Consider the following 21,607-nt stretch of genomic DNA (forward strand, 5'->3'; position numbering starts at 1 on the left):
AGATTTTGCTGATGTGGTAAAATGGTGTACTCTACTGTGCTGGAAACATCTGGAAAGCATTACTAAATTCCTGGAAAAGAGGATATGTAAAGACTAGGGATTGGTTTTTTAGAATCACACCATATTACGTCATAAAGGATATAAAACCATGTCTTGAACAATAGAATAGAGAGAATAGCAAATTACTGATTGGCTGTGCTGTCTCACAGATATCTGCAGAATCTGTCAAATTCTGATGCTGGAACCTTTGTTATAATAAACCCTTTGAAAACAGAGTACAGTGTCGGCGGATCTTCTTATCACTACAGCATTACCAGCAAAAGCTCGGTCTTGTTTACCACATTTAATGGCGATCAGGTAGTTTTATTTTATTTTTATTCTTTTTGGGGCGTGTTACGTCTTTTCTTTGCATTCCATTCCTGGGCTACAAAGTGACTACCGCTCAAAGAAGCTCGGCAAAAAACAAAAAAGGTGAGCTTTTATCACTAAATCATTGGGCGTTGGTCGTTTTGTGAGTCCAGAGTGTGTGCGTTCAAGATGTACCGTTAAATTACTTATGCGTGCATTTTGCTGGTTGTTTGCTGTGTGATAGGAATTCCGTTCTAAATTTTCTAAATTAGTTTGTGGAAAAAAAGTGTCTGTAGGACACACCGACAGGACACCGATGTTTTGGCTTGAATAAAAGTGCAAGGAGTGTCCAAGGAAAGGCTTAGATGGAATAACGTTTGAAATGAGTTAAGAGTATACTTTTAGGGCGCCGTTAATTTAAGCAAGCCCTTGAGACCAAGGCATCCATATGATGGCCGTAAAACCTAGGAGAGTTGTTAGATTGACTCTCGGGTCTGTTCTGGGAACAGTGAGTTTGTACGACATATATTAAATTGTATGTTACCTCTTGGAATATGGTTGACGGATTGTATGTCCAATGTGACCTCTCATTTAATGTCGGCAACTTAAGGTAGCAGAAATGTAGCAAAAGAATTTAAAAGACAAAAGGAACGGCGATAAGCAAGCTTGCTTTGTATAAATGGATCCTGTATGTACTCTGTGTGGTGACAGAAACGTAGCCATCTCTGTGGTGTGTGTGTGAGACAGAGAGAATGCTGCTACATGTGTGACGTGGAGAGGTCTCTGATTACTTCCAGATGTGTGTCGACTAAGGCACTGACTACAGGAGCTTTACTCTTTTGTAAGGAAATATGTTAGTTAAGGGTCAAACCTTATGAATTCTCTATAGAAGGAGAATGTTCATTAACTATTAGAATAGCATGACCCTACAGGGAGGACTTTTTAAGAGTGTATAGAGATGTTTTGTAATTGATAACAGCATAACTATCAATCTGCAAATAGATAAGTGGAAGATAACATAACTTGGAAGTGGGATTTGTGTTCTGTGTGTTTCGTGTTTGTTTGTGTGTTCTGTTAGAGTCTTGTTATTGTCTATGGGAGGAGAGACCGGAGCAACAGCGGGTCTGTTTGTAGGTCCTTCCACTCTGAAATCACATTGGTGACTGAACTGCGCACGCGTAGGATTTATGACTTTAGCCACTCCCTGCACTGAACTGGATTGGGAGAGTCCACTTCAGTGCAGCCAAAAAAGAAAACGGGAGGGGGAATTTTGCACACAAGTGAAATTTTCTTTTGAATTAACTATTGCTTGACTGTAAAACTGTTTGGTTGATAATCGGTTGAGTTGGTGAATGAGAGATATATTGACGGATTTAAAATAATAATAATAAAATAAATGAATAAAATAAAATGTTATTGAGCTATTTATAATATTCCTGAGTTAAGCTGTTTGCTTATTTCTTAGCGTGAATGTGAAAAGAAAAATATATATATATATATATATATATATATATATATATATAAATAATGATGAACTAAACTCTTGCTTTGTCCTTTTGTCCTTCTGTCATACGAGAGACGAGAAGGAGGAGACAGAGAGAGAGAGAGAGAGAGGAGGGGCTGACATCAACTGACATCAGAGACGGCAACCCAGTCCAAATCAAGGCCAGTGCTGTTATTATTCACAAATCTACTTTCCCTTACAGGATATAATTGATACATTGTGTTTACATAGAATATTTCATGTTGTGACCATTTCGCAAGAGCTTGGCAACAGACTGATGAATTTATGTAATTGATAATTGCACATTACAGTTTCCGTGAATGACTTGTTTTGATTAGAGTTGTCTTGGAAATCCAGCATTAACATTATTCTGTAAAATTAAAGTAATTAGGTACTTATTAAGCAATTGGGTAGTGTTGCTGGTACAGGTATTTTATTTTTGAATTGCTCTGGAGTTGACTACTTTCCTTTACTCTTCCTCATCGGATGTGGTAAGACTGCCACCAATCAATAATTTGGTAAAATAAAATTCACAAACAAATTCATATATGGACTGAATTGATTGATTGAGTGGATTAATTGATTAATTGATTTGATTAGTAATTGATTGATTGATTTGATTGGTTGATTGATTTGATTGATTAGTTTGTTGATTGGATTAATTGATTAATTGATTTGATTGATTAGTTGATTGATTTGGTTGATTGATTTGATTAGTGATTGATTGATTGACTTGATTGATTGGTTTATTGATTGGATTAGATTGATTGATTTGATTAATGAGTTGATTATTTGTTGATTGATGAATTAGTTGATGATTATATTTATAGTAATATTGATTTAGATTAGGATTATTTGATTGATTGATGATTGATTGATTGGATTGATTGATTTATTTGATTTAATTAGTTGATTCATTGGATTTGATTGGTTGGTTGATTGATTAAATTAGTTGATTGATTGATTGATTTCATTAGTAATTGATTGATTTGATTGATTAGTAATTCATTGATTGATTTGATTGATTAGTTGATTGATTTGATTGATTGATTGATTTGATTGATTGATTGGATTGATTGATTTATTTGATTTAATTAGTTGATTCATTGATTGATTGGTTCATTAGTTGATTGATTGATTAATTTGATTTATTGATTGATTGATTTACTTAGTTGATTGGTTGAATTTATTGATTGATTGATTGATTGAATTAGTTGATTGATGTATTGATTTGAATTGGTTAATTGATTGATTGGATTAATTGATTAATTATTTTTTAATTAAATAAAAAAAAAAAAAAAGGGGAAACTAGAGGGAAACACATAACATAGTCCTTACAATGGGGGAAAAAGGACATCAAAACTACAAAAGCAATTACTCCTCTTCATGTAGTACAGAATAGTAATCCTCTAGTTAATGGTATAGCAAAAATTATCTGAAAAAGGAATAAACGTTGCCTGACATTGAACAACCATGGCCATTGGAAGGCACTCTTAACCCAGACGTCATCAAGATAACGCAAGTGCTTGTATCCACGTATAAGACAGATCAAAAGAAGGGGAGAAAGGAAAACTTCGAAAGAAAAAAGACAAAGAGAGCTGGGTGTTCTTAAGCTTTTTGAAAATGAAGGACAAAACTGATAAAAGATACAAAAGACAGGAGAGACAGAGGTACAGAGAAAATGGCAAAAGAGGTGAAGGTGACAGAAAAACTGATTGCAGAAGTCAATACACCTTTCTCATATATGGATTCAACAAAAACACCCCCACCTTATGAGAAAGAAGCCAAGTTTAAGGACGTTTATCCTCAGCTTCCAGTGATCATTCAGGAAGGTGACTATTGCATCAGAGATGAAGATGAACGAATAATAGAGAGGGACAAGCAGAAACGACCATAAAGATGAATCCAAACTCCAAAGGCAGGAAGACAACGAGATGTCTGGAGACTAAGGGTAGAGTGAGGTCAAGGAGGATGGAACTTGACGATGACGATGATGATGATGATGATCAGAGTGATTCAGAAGAGATCATGGGTGGATATGACCCTGTCATCAGACAGAGGTTGGCCAGAGCGGAAAGAAGGGGTGATGGAAGTTGGAAGAAGAAGAATACAAGCGATTCGAGTTCTGATGAAAATGAAGATGGAGACAACGATGAAGATTTGGAGACTAAAGGTGCTTCATATTCAAGAGGATTTTATCCTCCAATGACTAACACAGAAGAAATAGAAAGAGATATAGACCGATGCGTATCATTCCTGCATAAGGCCAATAATTTAGAAGAAGTAAAAGAACTGGAAGAACGACTCGAGAAGCTGAAGATGAAGGAAAGGAAGCTGCTGAGAAAAGAATCCCAAAAATCTGAGAAGAGATATACATTGAGGCCAAGGAAAGATGGCACTAGTAAGAAAATTATGCGGTGATCATTCGAGGACAAAACCTAGAATATAAGCCTTTGCAGAATACCGATATGTCAGATATACTTGAGAAGCTGCCTACTCTTCAAGATGGAGCATATCCTTGGATTTCAAAGTTGGAAGAAATTACGGTGGGAACACAGTCTGCCATAGGAGACATTAAGAGACTTTTGGCTAATCTCCTTGGGATTCCAGGCATGGAAGAAATTTTTCAGAGAGCTGGACTTCATAGATACGTGGGAACTGCTGTGAATGACCCTGAATTGTTGGCTGCAAGCAGGAATCGGCTGTGGAGAGCACTGAAGGATACGTTTCCAACAAATGTGCATCCTGACAACATTCTGATTGACCCACTAGGACAACAAGAAAATCCAAGAGCCTACGTGTCAAGAGTTCATCAAGTGTGGAGAAATATAACCGGAAATGATCCAGATGTGAGTCAAATTGAGCAGTCAATCTTGAGAGCTAAACTACAGATGGGACTGCCCTTACCGGTAAGGAGCAAACTGGCAGAAGTGGTTGGACTTGGAAGCATGACAAAAGGCGTCTATACAGATCATATAGCCCATCAAGTGGATCTGTACCGGAAAAAGGAACACAACCAGAAAGAACAGGACCAAGAAACTCTCAGAAAACTCAATCAAATACAATTGGTGGAGAATAAGAAGGAGAAAAAACAAGCTCTGGTTATGCAGAACCAGGGTAAACCAAATCAACAATCACTGCCACAGCTTCAACCAAACCAGTTCCAACCACAATTGTACCAGACACCAATAGCGGTACCAGTTGTTTCATATCCACAGCCAGTTTCTGGACAGAGACAGAATTGGAGAGGAAGAGGACGAGAAGGTTCAGGAAGAGGAAGAGGAGGAAGATTCAAGCCACACTTCTTGCAATCTTCAGAAGTGTGTTATAATTGTGGACAGGTTGGTCATTTTGCCCGTGAGTGTAATGGGCCAGAAGGAAACACCAGAGGGAATTTCAGAGGAAGATACAGGAGCCAGTCAAGATCATCTGGAGGACCGGTGAACCCTTATAGGGGCCCGGAGCAAGGATTCTAAAGGTGCCCAGAAGATCCGAAAGGGGGGTGTCAGCTGGTAGCATCAGGACCGGAAAAAGATCCAACAATTGAGGTAAAAGTAAACAAACGACCATTGGAAGTGATGGCGGATAGCGGAGCTGCTTTTACCTGTGTTCGGCCTGAAGATGCTACACATCTCCCTATGTCCAATCAACTAATTAGGACAATCGGATTTGAGGGAGTGAAACAGCTGATTCCTCTTACGGAACCAATTGAGCTCTGCTATGAAAATCAGAAAATTACAATACCCATACTAGTATCAGAACATACACCTATTGCATTGTTGGGAAGAGATGCATTGTGTAAATTGAACTGTACAATAAAATGTACACCAGACGGCTGTCTGGTAGAGATGCCAAAGGAAAATGTTTACCAATTGTCGATGACGACTGAGATGGATTCTTCTTCAGTATTCTGGATTGGAAATCTCAGTGAAGATTTTTGAAGCAGGCTAAGATATGGGAGAAATTCATTGTGACAAACATGCCAGATGCGAGGCTTCCGGAATATCCATCTCATTGTACGCTCAAGTATTTCAAGAATGCTGCCCAATCGGACTCAGAGGAATGGCTGAGTCGTCAACCAAAGAAAGTTCAACTTAGCTCATGTTGCATAATTTTAGGACCACAAGGAGCAGCTATGAAGATAAACACAGACGATTATCTGGATAAAGAATTTGAGATTGAGAAGAGTGTGCCACATGTTACCTTGTTGGTTTCTGAAGGCTATGAGCAGAAGCAAATAGGAGAAATGATGACAGAAGCAGAGAAAGCTGTTTTCATACCGATGAAAGAGAATTTGGCGATCTGGAGGACTGAAGATCATCGATTTCTCAAAATCATGATTTCGGCTCAAGGACAAGGAGAGCCACAAGCTGTACGGATAACACACGAATCTATTTGCAGTGTGAAGATGGATTCAGACCCTATGAAAGAGGAGATGTTGCAACAAGTTCCAGAATTTCTGTGGTCTCAACACAGTACCGATATTGGACTTGTGAAATCAGCCCAACCGGTGAAAGTTGAACTTCGACCAGGAGCCAGACCTCCTTGGAAGAATCAGTATCCATTGAAAGATGAAGCAATCCAAGGGATCGAACCACAAATTGAAGGACTTTCGAAAGCAACTGTTTTAAGGACAACAAAAAAATCCTCAGAGTAACACACCTTTGTTACCTGTGAAAAAACCAGATGGAACTTATCGTGTGGTTCATGACTTGAGAGCAGTGAATGAGGTAGTAACTGACTTTCCAGCGGAAGTGCCAGACCCGCATACTTTGTTAGCCCAAATTCCTCCTGATGCGACACATTTTACGGTGTTAGACTTATGTGGTGCATTTTTAGTGTTCCACTTAGTGTAGAGAGTCAGGGTTTATTTGGGTTCACATATAAGGGACAGTTCTATGAGTACAATCGTTTACCACAAGGTTTTCGGCACAGCTCGCACATCTTCAATAAAGTATTGAAGGAAGATTTGGTAGGGATAGATCAGATATTGCAAAGCACTGTCATTCAGTATGTAGATGATATAATTGTCTGCTCACAGGATAAGGAAACATGTCATAGAGACTCAATTAAATTGCTACAGGTATTGGCAGAAAAGGGACATAAGGTTTCACAGAAAAAGTTGCAATATTGCCAGGAGAAGGTTGTCTATTTGGGTCAGACAATAACGCACGGAAATCGAAGCATTTCGGATAGTCAATTGGAAGCTATTCGTAAGGCTCCGAAGCCTAGAACTGTCAGAGAGATGATGACATTTCTTGGTATTGCTGGATATTCTTCAGCTTGGGTTGAGAGCTATGCTAGTTTGACAGGACCTTTGAGAGCTATGGTAAAGGATACTGGAAATGGTCAACTCCATAGCAATCTTTCCTGGACACAGGAAGGCCTTGTGGCATTTGAAACGATCAAACAGAGGTTGCAGGAGGCACCTGCACTCACATTACCAGACTACTCTAAGAATTTTTTGCTATATGTGTCTACTTCTACTGGAGGTAAATATGCATGTGCAGTTCTTTGTCAGCCGACAGGCACAGGGACGAATCCTCAGCCTATTTCCTACTACTCTACTGCCTATTCAGAAGTAGAACTAGGACTACCACTGTGCTACAGAGCAATGGTGGGAGTATATTCAATGTATAACAAAGCATCATCCGTTACAATGGGTTACCCAGTAACAATTCTTACCCATCATAGTCTCAGAAATCTTCTGAACTTTGGGAAATATACATTGACTATGCCTAGGCTCAGAGACTATCACAGGCTCTTAGAGCAGGAAGATGTCACCCTAGTAAGGTGTGATACGGCGAATCCAGCCGAGAATTTGCCAACTTCAGAGGATGGTGAACCACATGATTGTGTCCAGGAAGCAGAGAAATACTCAAGGCTTCGATCAGATTTGCAAGCCTTTCCATTACGTGAAGCAGACCTGGAGTATTGGACTGATGGGTCTTGTTATCGTGTGGGAGACAAATTGTGCGCCTGCTATGCAGTAGTCAAAGCCCAAGGAACTGGATTTGTCGTCGAGAAGGCTGAAGTAATACCACAGCCTGCGTCTGCACAACTTGCTGAACTTGTGGGGCTAACAGAAGCATGTTTGTTAGCAGAAGGAAAGCGAGTGACGATATACACTGATTCAGCATATGCACATAGTGTATGTCATCTGTTCGGAGCAGTGTGGAAAGGTCGAGGGTTTAAGAAAACGGATGGTTCTCCGATACAACATCATGCGCAAATAATGAAACTGTTACACGCTATGATGAAGCCTACAGAGATAGCGATAGCTAAGTGTGCAGCTCATAGGACAGATGTGTCGAAAGTTACACAAGGGAACAAAGCTGCTGATGAAGCTGCAAAAGCCGTCACAGGAGCGGACAAATTGGGCAAAGTTTTCTGGTCACTCATGCAGTGGACTTGGAAGACAAAATTACGCTTAAGGATGTGATTTTGATGCAGGAAGCTGCTTCTACGATCGACAAACAGTTATGGCTTGACCGAGGTGCCGTCAAAGATGCTACTGGTCTGTGGAGAAACCATGAGGGGTTGATAGTAGCGCCTCCAGACCTATTAGGTCTGATGATTCAGGAAGCACATGGGTTAGCTCATGTTGCAAGGGGGGAGGTTAAAAGAAAGATCACAAAGGAGTATGGTTGTTGGGCACCATATTTGCTTGAACAAGTTGACTATGTCATGGGCAGGTGCACAATTTGTCTGAAAAACAATGTTCGCCGGGGTGTGACTGTTCTTCCTGGCCACATTCCTACACCGAGAGGTCCTATGCGTGAGTTGGTTATCGACTTTGTTGATATGATAAAACCAGTTGATGGGAAAAGGTACATGTTGGTGGTTGTTGACAGATTTTCACGATGGCCGGAGGCCTGTCCAACCAAGCGAAAAGATGCTCAGTCGGTTGCTAAGTTCTTGTGCAAAGAAGTCATAAGCAGGTGGGGATTTCCCGACCGAATATCCTCAGACAATGGGAAAGAATTTGTGGATAAATCAGTGAAATTGACGTTGCAAAAATTGGGAATTAAGCAACGTCTAGGAGCAGTTTATCACCCACAAAGTCAAGGGATTTGTGAAAGAATGAACGGTGTCTTGAAAAATCGCATTATCAAAATTTGCCAGCATACGGGTCTAAACTGGATAGCGGCGCTTCCTTTAGCATTAATGGTGTGTCGCTCAAGTGAGTTGCGTGATCTACGTATGACACCCCATGAACTGGTCACAGGAAGAAGGATGCCTACGCCTTGTTTTGCGAACAAGCGGAAAGGGTCCAAGCTTGGCTCTCCTGGAAGATGAAATGAGAGCATACGTTACATATATGGCCAATTTTCATAAAAAGCTGTCCACGTATGTTTCTGACAGGCAAAGAAAAGAAGAGGTGCAGGAGAAGCTTGATGAGCAAAAAAGGAGTACAGTGCAACCGGGGGACAAGGTGTTCGTGAAGGTATTTAGAAGGAAGTGGTATAACGAACGTCGTGAGGGACCATTTGAAGTTGTTCGTAGTACTGGAACAGCTGTGCAGGTTAAAGGATCTCCAACGTGGTATCATTTGTCACATTGCGTTAAAGCGCCTGGAGAAGTGGTGCCACGCACAGAGAGAGAGGATGTTGAAGGCTCAAGAGAGCAGGATGACGATAGGGAAGAACAGGTGGAAGGAGAGATGCCTGACAATATCCAGAGTCAACACCCAGAAGGAGAGATTGTTCATGTTGTGGACAACATTGATGATAATGTGTACACTTCTGATGATACCAGAGATGACTCTGCAATGGATGGGAAGGAAAAGAGATTTGGGGACATTGACTTTCAATACGTCCCAGACACAACAGGGAATACTTCAGTGGACTGTGAAATCATGGAGATCACCAAGGGCAACTCTGTTACAGGAGAAGCTGATGATTCAGTTAGACAAAGTAGGCCCAGACCAGTTAGGAGAAAAGTCAGACCAAAACGTTACGAAAACTAGGGTAGAAGTAACCCTAGGAAAGTCAGCTCAGCTTCCATGCCAGTGCACGAGAGAGAACAGTGGTGAAGGGAAATTTAGAGTTCAGTGGGAAGACAACCATGGCAGGAGTTTAGATCTATTAGGAGCAGTTGCATTGAGAAAGTATGCGTTGCTGAATGATAAGAGAAGAATGAAGATTGAGGGTGATTGTACTCTCTATGTGTACAATTCCCAGCAGGAGGATCAAGGTGATTATAAATGTATTTTTATAATCCACAGTTTGAAAGTGAGGGATTAGAGTCGGGACTAAGAGTTAATGTAGTGACACTAGTGGTGATAGAGGGAAGTATAAGTAAAGAGCTCCAAGGTATAGGGAAAATAGATGAATCCACAACTATTACATCAACACTCCAACCTAATGCAACAACAGTAAGAAGCAATTCAACTCTTTCAACATTGACAGCTGTTAAAGCTATAAATGTATCACATTTCATTACAATGGCGCCTCAGAAACTCGTTCCAACACCAATTTTAGACAAAAATATTGTCATTAGGGCTAGGATGGGTGGTACAGCTCATCTTCCTTGTAGATGTGAGAGACGGAGTGGGGGTGGTGACATTCCTCCCACGTGGAGAGACAATTATGGAGAAGAATTGTTGTTATCAGGACTAGAAGTAGAAGCTGTGCCACCTGACCAAAGGAAGTATATTTTGTACAATGATATGAAATGGAAAAGGGTTATGAGTGATTGCTCACTTATTTTGCGTAATATTACATGGGAAGATCAGGAGAATATACTTGTACTTATTTAGAGCCAGCATTCAAATTTGTTCCGGTTAAGAATTACTGGTTAGAAGGCTATGTAACCCGTAAGGTGACGCTTATGATAGAAACTTTAAAGTCTGTTGAAGTTTCCACAGTTACCAAAGGAGTTCAGGAGCAGCATACTACAGTAGCTACTCCAACAATAAATAATACACAGAGGACATCTGTAACTTTGCCACTGGACCTAATCAAAAGTGTTAATACATCAACTAAAGCCACTATTTTAACAATAACTTTGGAAGAAATGAATGTTACAACAGCGATAACAAGCCCCGGAAATGTGACACAGACACCAACAACAACTTTCCTGAAACTAAAGGATGTAGTAAACGTGACTCAGAAGTCTGTGATACAGATGGAGAGTGCTGTAAATGGTAGTAAGGATAGTGTTGAAATAGGAGAACAGATGGTAGCAGTGAATCATGTACATTCATCTGAAATAGTGGAGAATACTATCCCGGGGATACAGGATGAGTTCTTGGATTTTGATGGAAGACAAGAACATATATCTGATCAATACCGCTCGTTAGGGAAGAGAGAAACTAAATGGAAAGCATATGGATTTGACTCTTCTGTTTTGCAAATTAAAGATGGATGGGCAGGTAGGAATCTATGGTTCCAGCAGTTAACTCATTCTGTAAGATCAGTGAGGAATCTTGAGGGTCCATGTCTGCTGAGAATTCCATCACCAGGCACGTGGGGTTCAATCTTAGAGACAGTGGCTCAACCTTTATCAACCGCGTGTCAATCTTATGCTTTATCATGGTTGTTGTATCAGCAACAATCAGTAACAGATATGATGATGTCATTATCGAGGCATTTGTTTAGGCCTAAGTTTAATTGCTCTTGGTTAAATGAATTACCCTATGTCAATTTGTTAGATCAGAATGAAAATCAGTTAACAGCGATTCCTGAAGCATTGGAGGTAAAACCAATAAGGGCTAGAAGCTGTTTTTGTTCAAATAAAACATATGATGGACCAGGTATGTTTATGGGTATATCAGATTGTGATGAGTATATGATGACTTTGGATAAGCATGAACGTAAGGTTAGTGGTGAGACATATAAAGTAACTTTTCATGTTCCATCTAGTAAGAAGAGAAGGACTTTGATGGTAAAAGATCAGCTTTTGCCTGGAAATGTGACTATTGGGAATTTTCGAGATATTTGGTGGGTTTGTGGTGATAAAGCATATATATTCTTACCCTATGGATGGACAGGATGTTGTTACATGTCGACGTTGAAACTTCCATATGAGGTCTATACTATCCAAAAGGGAAAGGCATCGGACACTGCTAAATCTGACTCTAGGTCTGGAAATAGGGTGAAAAGGGAAATGGCACAATTTAATAGTTTGGAGTCCTACCATTGGAGGATAAGTCTAGGAGAGAAGTGGGGACTTGGACTTTTTCCATGGTATGGTGTAACATTTTTGGCAGATCACATTGATAATATTACCTATACTTTGCAGGGTTTTGCAAATGAAACAATACGAGGGTTTGATCTTCTGTCAAATACTCAGAGAAGTCACAGACTGACGTTGTTGAAACATGACATGGCTCTTGACTATATTTTAGCCAAACAAGGTGGCTTATGTGTGGCTATGAATCTGACGGGAGATGATTGTTATACTTTGATCCCCGATAGTTCCGATAATATCACTAGTGTTATAGATGCATTGAAGAGTATAAGGGATGCGTTTGGTCAGTCAGAAGGAGCTGGATGGTCAGCGAAGGCTTGGTTGCAAGATCAGTTGGGCCCAGTGGGAGCAGTGATAGTTCAGATTTTAGTAGCAGCTCTTATAGCGCTGTGTGTAATGTTTTGTTTTTGTACTCTGTTGTTGACTTTTGCGAAGGCTATGATATTGAGATGGGTTGGAGTTGTGATGCCTGGGGACAACACTCAGATGCCGTTGTTAGCTGTTACTGAACTGGATGGAACAAGTAGAGCTAGAGGGAGTATTGATGGATAGATATCCATTTTAAATATCCGACAATTTTTCATGTCTTTACATATTATTGTGATATTTAGTGTTTTGATATGAATCAAAGGGGGGAAATGGAATGTCATTCATTTTATATCTAATTTTATATATCAATTTTAGTTGACATTGATATTTTAATTTGCATGTGTTGTTTTGCAAAAGATACTGTTTGGTATTTTCTTTTTCTTCCAGAAGCATATGGGGGAATATGTAGAGGGACTCAAATACTCAAACATGGACAATATGAATGGACTGGAGGAAGTGGAACAAGGAAGGAGCGGAAATGTTCCGATTCCATCATCAACGTCGCATTGAAAGACGACACTGTGGAGGAGATGAAGTGTAGTGGACTATATTCCAGTGTTATATTCTTTCTGTATTAATTTTTGAAGAATTATGTTTTCTGTTGTTGGGTACATGTGGGGACCTCAGATGTTTTTGTTTATTTCGTTGAAGTTTAGGGATATGGGGTCTAGGCAAGGACAGAGAGAATCCACAGGAGGGTCCGATGGGTCGACCAGCCTGAATGTGGACATTTTGATTGTATTTTGTTTGCTGGGGTTTTCATATGTATTCAATTGCATCATAGCTTAAAATGTATTCATGAAGATGTGTGAATTGATCTGGAGTACTTAGGTGGTCGCCTAGGGCAGAGGGGCCGTGAGAGAATTTTCCTGTCTTGACTGACTGATGGATATTTGGAATGAAAGCTGCCAGACAGGTTTTTCGCTCTTACACTCCATGACAATTATTTACACTCCATGACAATTCATTTACACTCCATGACAATTTATTTACACTCCATAATAATGTATTTACACTACATACAAAAATGTGTCTATATAAACATGTGTTTAATCTCCATTAATTTTGGTTTATTGTTAAAGTTACTCAAGAGCAAGAATTGTTATTTGTCATAATCCTATTCTTTTTGTTTTCGAGACTTAATTAGTCTCGAAGGGGGAATATGTAGTATCTTAACAGTCTAGAAATGCTGACCGTTGCAAAAAGTAGGAAACTTGGCCCTAAGATTTTGCTGATGTGGTAAAATGGTGTACTCTACTGTGCTGGAAACATCTGGAAAGCATTACTAAATTCCTGGAAAAGAGGATATGTAAAGACTAGGGATTGGTTTTTTAGAATCACACCATATTACGTCATAAAGGATATAAAACCATGTCTTGAACAATAGAATAGAGAGAATAGCAAATTACTGATTGGCTGTGCTGTCTCACAGATATCTGCAGAATCTGTCAAATTCTGATGCTGGAACCTTTGTTATAATAAACCTTTGAAAACAGAGTACAGTGTCGGCAGATCTTCTTATCACTACAGCATTACCAGCAAAAGCTCGGTCTTGTTTACCACAGACGCAATCCAAGAGTGAGCCGCGCCAGAGATGCCCAGCTCGGAGATGGTGGAGAGGAGGATCTGATGGTTCACAGTATCAAAGGCAGCAGACAGGTCTAGAAGGACAAGAGGAGAGGATGTATGATGACATTGTACAAATGTCATTGAATTGCTGCCATTTCACAATGATTTGTTAAAAAATAATCATACAAAATCGTTGTCGTCATTATACCAGGGAAGGAACAGCATTGCAAAACTGTTTATCAAAAGTGTGTTTCCTTTTGATAACAGCATGTTACACCACATCACACTTTACTATTGTCTATGTCCCCCTCTTCTTATTGGACGTAGCCATAGTGATCACAGATTTCACCATAATTACTAGAGCCATGCCCCTAGGTTGAGCAAACACATGGACTTGTGTTAAATCTAGTATAAAATGGTGAGTTGTTGGAGAGAAGACATAGACTTGACTCCTGATCACACAAACCAACTCCAGCATCTTGTCTTGACTACTGATCACACAGACCAACTCCAGCATGTTGTCACTGAAGGTAAGAGACTGATGGGGTTGCTTTCTGTTGTTGTGCTTATTGTCTGATGTTATGGGGGAGGATTCTGAACGACACCTCGCTCTACAGCTCAACAGAACCTACAGAATATAACGTGAATCCAGTCTACATTCCTGTGTCAATCATGGCAAATTCCTTCTAATTTTGCATGTTATGTATGAGTTATTTGGATCTGTCTAATTTACTGTAATTTACAGTAATGTCTCCAAATGGCACATAGGTAATGCGGTTTTCATTTCCATGTGTTACACATGTTGTTTACCATAACGTGGACATTATAAATACAGCAAAAATCACTATTTTTGAACTCCCCACATATTCGTTTTGAGCAAGATGGTAGGCCTATGTTTAATTCCCCTCTGTCTACATCTACAGTGGCTTGCAAAAGTATTCATCCCCCATGGCGTTTTTCCTATTTTGTTGCATTACAACCTGTAATTAAAATTGATTTTTATTTGGATTTCATGTAATGGACATACACAAAATAGTGAAGTGAAATTTAAAAAAAAATAACGTAAAAGTGGTGTGTGCATATGTATTCACCCCCTTTGGTATGAAGTCCTTAATAAGATCTGGTGCATCTTCAAGTGGTAGGTATGTTGTGTAAATCAAATAATACAAACCCCCCCAAAAATCCATTTTAATTCCAGGTTGGAAGGCAACAAAATGGGAAAAATGCCAAGGGGGGGGGGGGGTGAATACTTTCGCAAGCTACTGTATGCATTATGTCCATTATTCTGTTTGTTGTGGTCAGCAAGTAAATATAGCCTACTTGGAGAATAAAGGTGATTCTGATAACATATGTTTTTCCTTCTTTCTCCCTGGGAAGAGGTCCTTGGCTCTGGCTGTAATCCTGTGTTCACTGCTGCCACTGTGCCATGCTAGCTGCTCGATTAAACAAGCTGAACCAGGTAAAGAGCAAAGATAACCAGCTGCTAACTAACTAAGTGCACTATACAGAGAATAGGGTGTCATTTGGGACGCACTCCAGAGCCAGCTCAGATCCATTGGAAAGGTGTCACTGATCCCACCCTACAACCTCTCCATCTGAGTTTCAAGCAGCTGAAACTAAAATTAATGTTGGTGTTGTACAGCACACACACACACACACACACACACACACACACACACACACACACACACACACACACACACACACACAACCCTGTACATTTATTAACCTAATAAAATAACCTCTTGTACCAAATCATTATGTGATTTTAGGGTTATTTCAGTGGTCCTCGACATGACCTGTAAAGAGCATCTCATTTCATATTGATATGCAACGATGTTTCTAATAGACTTGAATCATGAATCTCATGGAAAAAGACAAACATACACATTGATATGTTATATTGTTTATTGCATGTATTGTACAGGCATGAGGCAGTGTCTTTACGACAAGGATGGGACGTGGCATGATATCGGGTCCAGCTGGAGGACCAGTGATTGTATGAGATGCTTTTGTCAAGCAAATGGGGACATGGGATGCTGCCAGACGTGAGTACCACACACAGCTTTATTCTAGCACCCACAAAATGTCTGGTCCTTTTAAGCCTTCCAAGCCTGTACCTACCACACTGGTCCATATAACCCTCAGCAGTCCCAGCCTGTACCTACCACACTGGTCCATATAACCCTCAGCAGTCCCAGCCTGTACCTACCACACTGGTCCATATAACCCTCAGCCGTCCCAGCCTGTACCTTCCACACAGGTCCATATAACCCTCAGCCGTCCCAGCATGTACCTACCACACTGGTCCATATAACCCTCAGCCGTCCCAGCCTGTACCTTCCACACTGGTCCATGTAACCTTCAGTCTTCACATTCTGTACCGTCCATATAACCCTCAGTCTCCACATTCTGTACCTTCCACCCAAGTCACAGACTGCTCTCTCTGCTACCGCACGGCAAGCGGTACCGGAGCGCCACGTCTAGGTCCAAAAGGCTCCTTAACAGCTTCTACCCCCAAGCCATATGACTGCTGAACAATTAATCAAATGGCTACCTGAACTATTAGCATTTTTTTTTTACACTGCTGCTACTCGCTGTTTATTATCTACGCATAGTCACTTTACCCCTACCTACATGTACATATTACCTCCATTACCTCGACTAACCTGTAACCCCACACATTGACTCGTTATCGGTACGCCCTGTATATAGCCTCGTTATTGTTATTTCATTGTGTTACTTTTTTAAACTTTAGTTTATTTAATGAATATTTTCTTAACCAACAATGCTGTTTTAAGAAAATAAGAGTTAAGGGGTTGTAAGTAATCATTTCACTGTAAGGTCTACACCTGTTGTATTCGGCGCATGTGACAAATAACATTTGATTTGAGAATGAGTGAGTGTGAAAGTCCATACATTTTTTATCAAAGTAGTTGCTGATGTTGATTGTTTGATTGCAGGTATTTTGAGCCCTTGGGTTTTCCTGATGATTGCATGAAGGAGTTTGACCAAAAGGCATGTAAATACAACGTGTTCAAGAAGAATGATCGCTCCATTCCTTGCCATTTCCGCGGCAGTAAAGGGAAGTGATGTGTCTTCTTCCCCTTGCTCTCAATAAACGGGAAATGAAAGAGGAGAGAGTAAAGTAATTGTTTTATAGATTGAATTGACAAAATTGTTAGCATAGCTCTGCTACACTGTCTGGTAACTTTCTGTAGCTATAATGATTGAAAAGCTGTACTGTAATGTGTCTATCATTGAAGCTCTGTTATCATCTGTGCTTACTGAATCGTGAGAATAACCTGGGTTAAATACTATCTGAAACTGTGAGCATTTGATTTGTCCTGCCTGGAGTGCCAGATGGATGGGGTTTGCTGTTTTGGGACAATTCTATTGGTCCATTAAGCCAGTGTTCCCCAACCCTGGCCCCCGAGTACCCCCAACAGTACAAATGTTTATTGTAACCCTGGACAAGCACACCTGATTCAACTGGTCAACTAATCATCAAGCCCTCAATGAGTTGAATGAGGTGTGTTTGTCCAGGGTTACAATATAAATGTGTACTGTTGGGGGAACTGGAGGACCAGGGTTGGGAAACACTGCATTAAAAGCCTTGCAAGCTCAATCAATCAAGATGAAGTATTTGCAATGATTTCAAATACTATTTGAACCCAGGTCTGGTGCAGACACACAAGCTGCATAATGTACACGAAGTGCTCATATATAACAGGGTTGCCCAACCCTGTTCCTGGAGAGCTACCCTCCTGTAGGTTTTCACTCCAACCCCAGGTGTTACTAACCTGATTCAGCTCATCAACCTGCTAATTATTAGAATCAGGTGTGCTAGATTAGGGTTGGCGCAAAAACCTACAGGACGGTAGCTCTCCAGGAACAGGGTTGGGCAGTCCTGATATATAACCATCAATAATAATAGTAATAATACTAATAATAATAATAATAATGTCTGTTGTTAACGCTCTCTTTTCTTATTAGTCCATAGCCATAAAGGTGGACATTGATATGCTGTTTCTTCTATGGGTCCTAACCCACAATTCAGTTGCTTTGGATGCATTCTGTCATTTAATGTCAATAAATCTATATGATCAAGGTTGTCTTGTCCTTGGGGGTTATGTCCAGATGCTCTAAAACCCTGGTCACATGACATAGGAGCTGACTTCCTCTTCCTCTGTGGTGTTATATGGAGTAGTTCACTCTAAGCACATGATACATGGTGTTCCCCAATTACCACCTCTCATCTATCTGCTGTCACACCTTTCTGTAGGTAACGTGATGTTGTTTCAGAACACTTCTGGATTGGATAAAAAGTATTATTTCTTATTTTTATATCTTGTGTGTTTTTGATCTTTTTTTATTTTATTTTTTATTTCACCTTTATTTAACCAGGTAAGCCAGTTGAGAACAGGTTCTCATTTACAACTGCGACCTGGCCAAGATAAAGCAAAGTAGTGCAATAAAAAACAACACAGAGTTACATATGGGGTAAAAAACATAAAGTCAGAAATACAACAGAAAATATATATACAGTGTGTGCAAATGTAGCAAGTTATGGAGGTAAGGCAATAAATAGGCTATAGTGCAGAATAATTACAATAGTATTAACACTGGAATGCTAGATGTGCAAGAGATTATGTGCAAATAGAGATACTGGGGTGCAAAAGAGCAAAATAAATAACAATATAGGGATGAGGTAGTTGGGTGGGCTAATTTCAGATGGGCTGTGTACAGGTGCAGTGATCGGTAAGGTGCTCTGACAACTGATGCTTAAAGTTATTGAGGGAGATAAGAGTCTCCAGCTTCAGAGATTTTTGCAATTCGTTCCAGTCATTGGCAGCAGAGAACTGGAAGGAATGGCGGCCAAAGGAGGTGTTGGCTTTGGGAATGACCAGTGAGAGCGCAGACTACGGGTGGGTGCTGCTATGGTGACCAATGAGCTAAGATAAGGCGGGATTTGCCTAGCAGTGATTTATAGATGGCCTGGAGCCAGTGGGTTTGACGAGCGAACATGTAGTGAGGACCAGCCAACAAGAGCGTACAGGTCACAGTGGTGGGTAGTGTATGGGGCTTTGGAGACAAAACGGATGGCACTGTGATAGACTACATCCAATTTGCTGAGTAGAGTGTTGGAGGCTATTTTGTAAATGACATACGCCGAAGTCAAGGATCGGTAGGATAGTCAGTTTTACGAGGGCATGTTTGGCAGCATGAGTGAAGGAGGCTTTGTTGCGAAATAGGGAAGCCGATTCTAGATTTAACTTTGGATTGGAGATTCTTTATGTGAGTCTGGAAGTTGAGTTTACAGTCTAACCAGACACCTAGGTATTTGTAGTTGTCCACATACTCTAGGTCAGACCGGTCGAGAGTGGTGATTCTAGTCGGGTGGGCGGGTGCCAGCAGCGTTCGATTGAAAAGCATGCATTTAGTTTTACTAGTGTTTAAGAGCAGTTGGAGGCTACTGAAGGATTGTTGTATGGCATTGAAGCTCGTTTGGAGGTTTGTTAACACAGTGTCCAATGAAGGGCCAGATGTATACAAAATGGTGTCGTCTGCGAGAGGTGGATCTGAGAGTCACCAGCAGCAAGAGCGACATCATTGATATACACTGAGAAAAGTGTCGGCCCAAGAATTGAACCCTGTGGCACCCCCATAGAGACTGCCATAGGTCCAGACAACAGGCCCTCCGATTTGACACACTGAACTCTATCTGAGAAGTAGTTGGTGAACCAGGCGAGGCAGTCATTTGAGAAACCAAGGCTATTTAGTCTGCCAATAAGAATGCGGTGGTTGACAGAGTCGAAAGCCTTGGCCAGGTCGATGAAGACGGCTGCACAGTACTGTCTATTATCAATCGCGTTATAATATCGTTTAGGACCTTGAGCGTGGCTGAAGTGCACCCGCTGACCAGCTCGGAAACCGGATTGCATAGCGGAGAAGGTACGGTGGTATTCGAAATGGTCGAGGATCTGTTTGTTAACTTGGCTTTGAATACTTTGAAAGGCAGGGCAGGATGGATATAGGTCTGTAGCAATTTGGATCTAGAGTGTCACCCCCTTTGAAGAGGGGGATGACCGCGGCAGCTTTCCAATCTCTGGGGATCTCAGACGTTATGAAAGAGAGGTTGAACAGACTAGTAATAGGGGTAGCGACAATTTGGGCTAGTTTTAGAAAGAAAGGGTCCAGATTGTCTAGCCCAGCTGATTTGTAGGGGTCCAGATTTTGCAGCGCTTTTCAAAACATCAGCTGTCTGAATTTGTGTGAGAGGGAAGCGGGGGGGCATGGGCAAGTTGCAGCAGAGGGTGCAGAGTTGGTGGCCGGGTTAGTGGTAGCCAGATGGAAAGCATGGCCAGCTGTAGCAAAATGCTTGTTGAAATTCTCGATTATTGTAGATTTATCGGTGGTGATAGTGTTTCCCTAGCCTCAGTGCAGTGGGCAGCTGGGAGGAAGTGCTCTTATTCTCCATGGACTTTACAGTGTCCCAAAACTTTTTGGAGTTAGTGCTACAGGATGCAAATTTCTGTTTGAAAAAGTTAGCCTTTGCTTTCCTGACTGCTTGTGTATATTGGTTCCTAACTTCCCTGAAAAGTTGCATATCGCGGGGGCTATTTGACGCTAATGCTGTACGCCACAGGATGTTTTTGTGCTGGTCAAGGGCAGTCAAGTCTGAGGAGAACCAGGGGCTATATCGGTTCTTAGTTCTGTATTTTTTGAATGGGGCATGTTTATTTAAGATTGAGAGGAAATTACTTTTAAGGAACAACCAGGCATCCTCTACTGACAGAATGAGATCTATATCCATCCAGGATACCTGGGCCAGGTCAATTAGGAAGGCCTCCTCGCTAAAGTGTTTTAGGGAGCGTTTGACAGTGATGAGGGGTGGTCGTTTGACCGCGGACCCGTACGGACGAGGCAATAAGGCAGTGATCGCTGAGATCCTGGTTGAAGACAGCTGAGGTGTATTTAGAGGGTATGTTAGTCAGGATGATATCTATGAGGGTACCCATGTTTACGGATTTAGGGTTGTACCTGGTAGGTTCGTTGATAATTTGCGTGAGGTTGAGGGGCATCTAGCTTGGATTGTAGGATGGCTGGGGTATTAAGCATATCCCAATTTAGGTCACCAAGCAGTACAAACTCTGAGGATAAATGGGAGCAATCAATTCACATATGGTGTCCAGGGCACAGCTGGGCTGAGGGGGTCTGTAGAGCGGCAACAGTGAGAGACTTATTTCTGGAAAGGTGGATTTTTAGAAGTAGAAGCTCAAACTGTTTGGGCACAGACCTGGATAGTATGATAGAGCTCTGCAGGCTATCTCTACAGTAGATTGCAACTCCACCCCCCTTTGGCAGTTCTATCTAGACGGAAAATGTTATAGTTGGGGATGGAAATTTCAGAATTTTTGGTGGCCTTCCTGAGCCAGGATTCAGACACTGCTAGAACATCAGGGTTGGCAGAGTGTGCTAACGCAGTGAATAACTCAAACTTAGGAAGTAGACTTCTGATATTTATGTGCAAGAAACCAAGACTTTTGCGATTACAGAAGTCATCAAATGATAGCGCCTGGGGAGTAGGAGTGATATTGAGGGCTGCGGGCCTGGGTTAGC

General features: G+C 40.9%; 1 protein-coding gene across 1 annotated transcript; it reads left to right on the plus strand.

Moving 5' to 3' along the window:
* Positions 1-14,428: 14,428 nt before the first annotated feature.
* LOC123490694 (beta-microseminoprotein E1-like) lies at positions 14,429-17,121 on the plus strand. Its single transcript, XM_045220586.1, has 4 exons — positions 14,429-14,514; positions 15,362-15,443; positions 15,912-16,032; positions 16,948-17,121. The coding sequence occupies exons 1-4, from the start codon at positions 14,500-14,502 to the stop codon at positions 17,075-17,077; spliced, it is 348 nt and encodes a 115-aa protein (XP_045076521.1). The 5' UTR covers positions 14,429-14,499; the 3' UTR covers positions 17,078-17,121.
* Positions 17,122-21,607: the final 4,486 nt, after the last annotated feature.

This window comes from Coregonus clupeaformis, unplaced genomic scaffold (assembly GCF_020615455.1).
Source record: "Coregonus clupeaformis isolate EN_2021a unplaced genomic scaffold, ASM2061545v1 scaf4410, whole genome shotgun sequence".
In the NCBI taxonomy this organism is placed as follows: Eukaryota; Metazoa; Chordata; class Actinopteri; order Salmoniformes; family Salmonidae; genus Coregonus; species Coregonus clupeaformis.

Coding starts and splice junctions, on each gene's coding strand:
- LOC123490694 (XM_045220586.1), top strand. Junction 15,444..15,911: donor GATTAAACAAGCTGAACCAG/GTAAAGAGCAAA, acceptor TGTATTGTACAG/GCATGAGGCAGTGTCTTTAC. Junction 16,033..16,947: donor GACATGGGATGCTGCCAGAC/GTGAGTACCACA, acceptor GTTTGATTGCAG/GTATTTTGAGCCCTTGGGTT.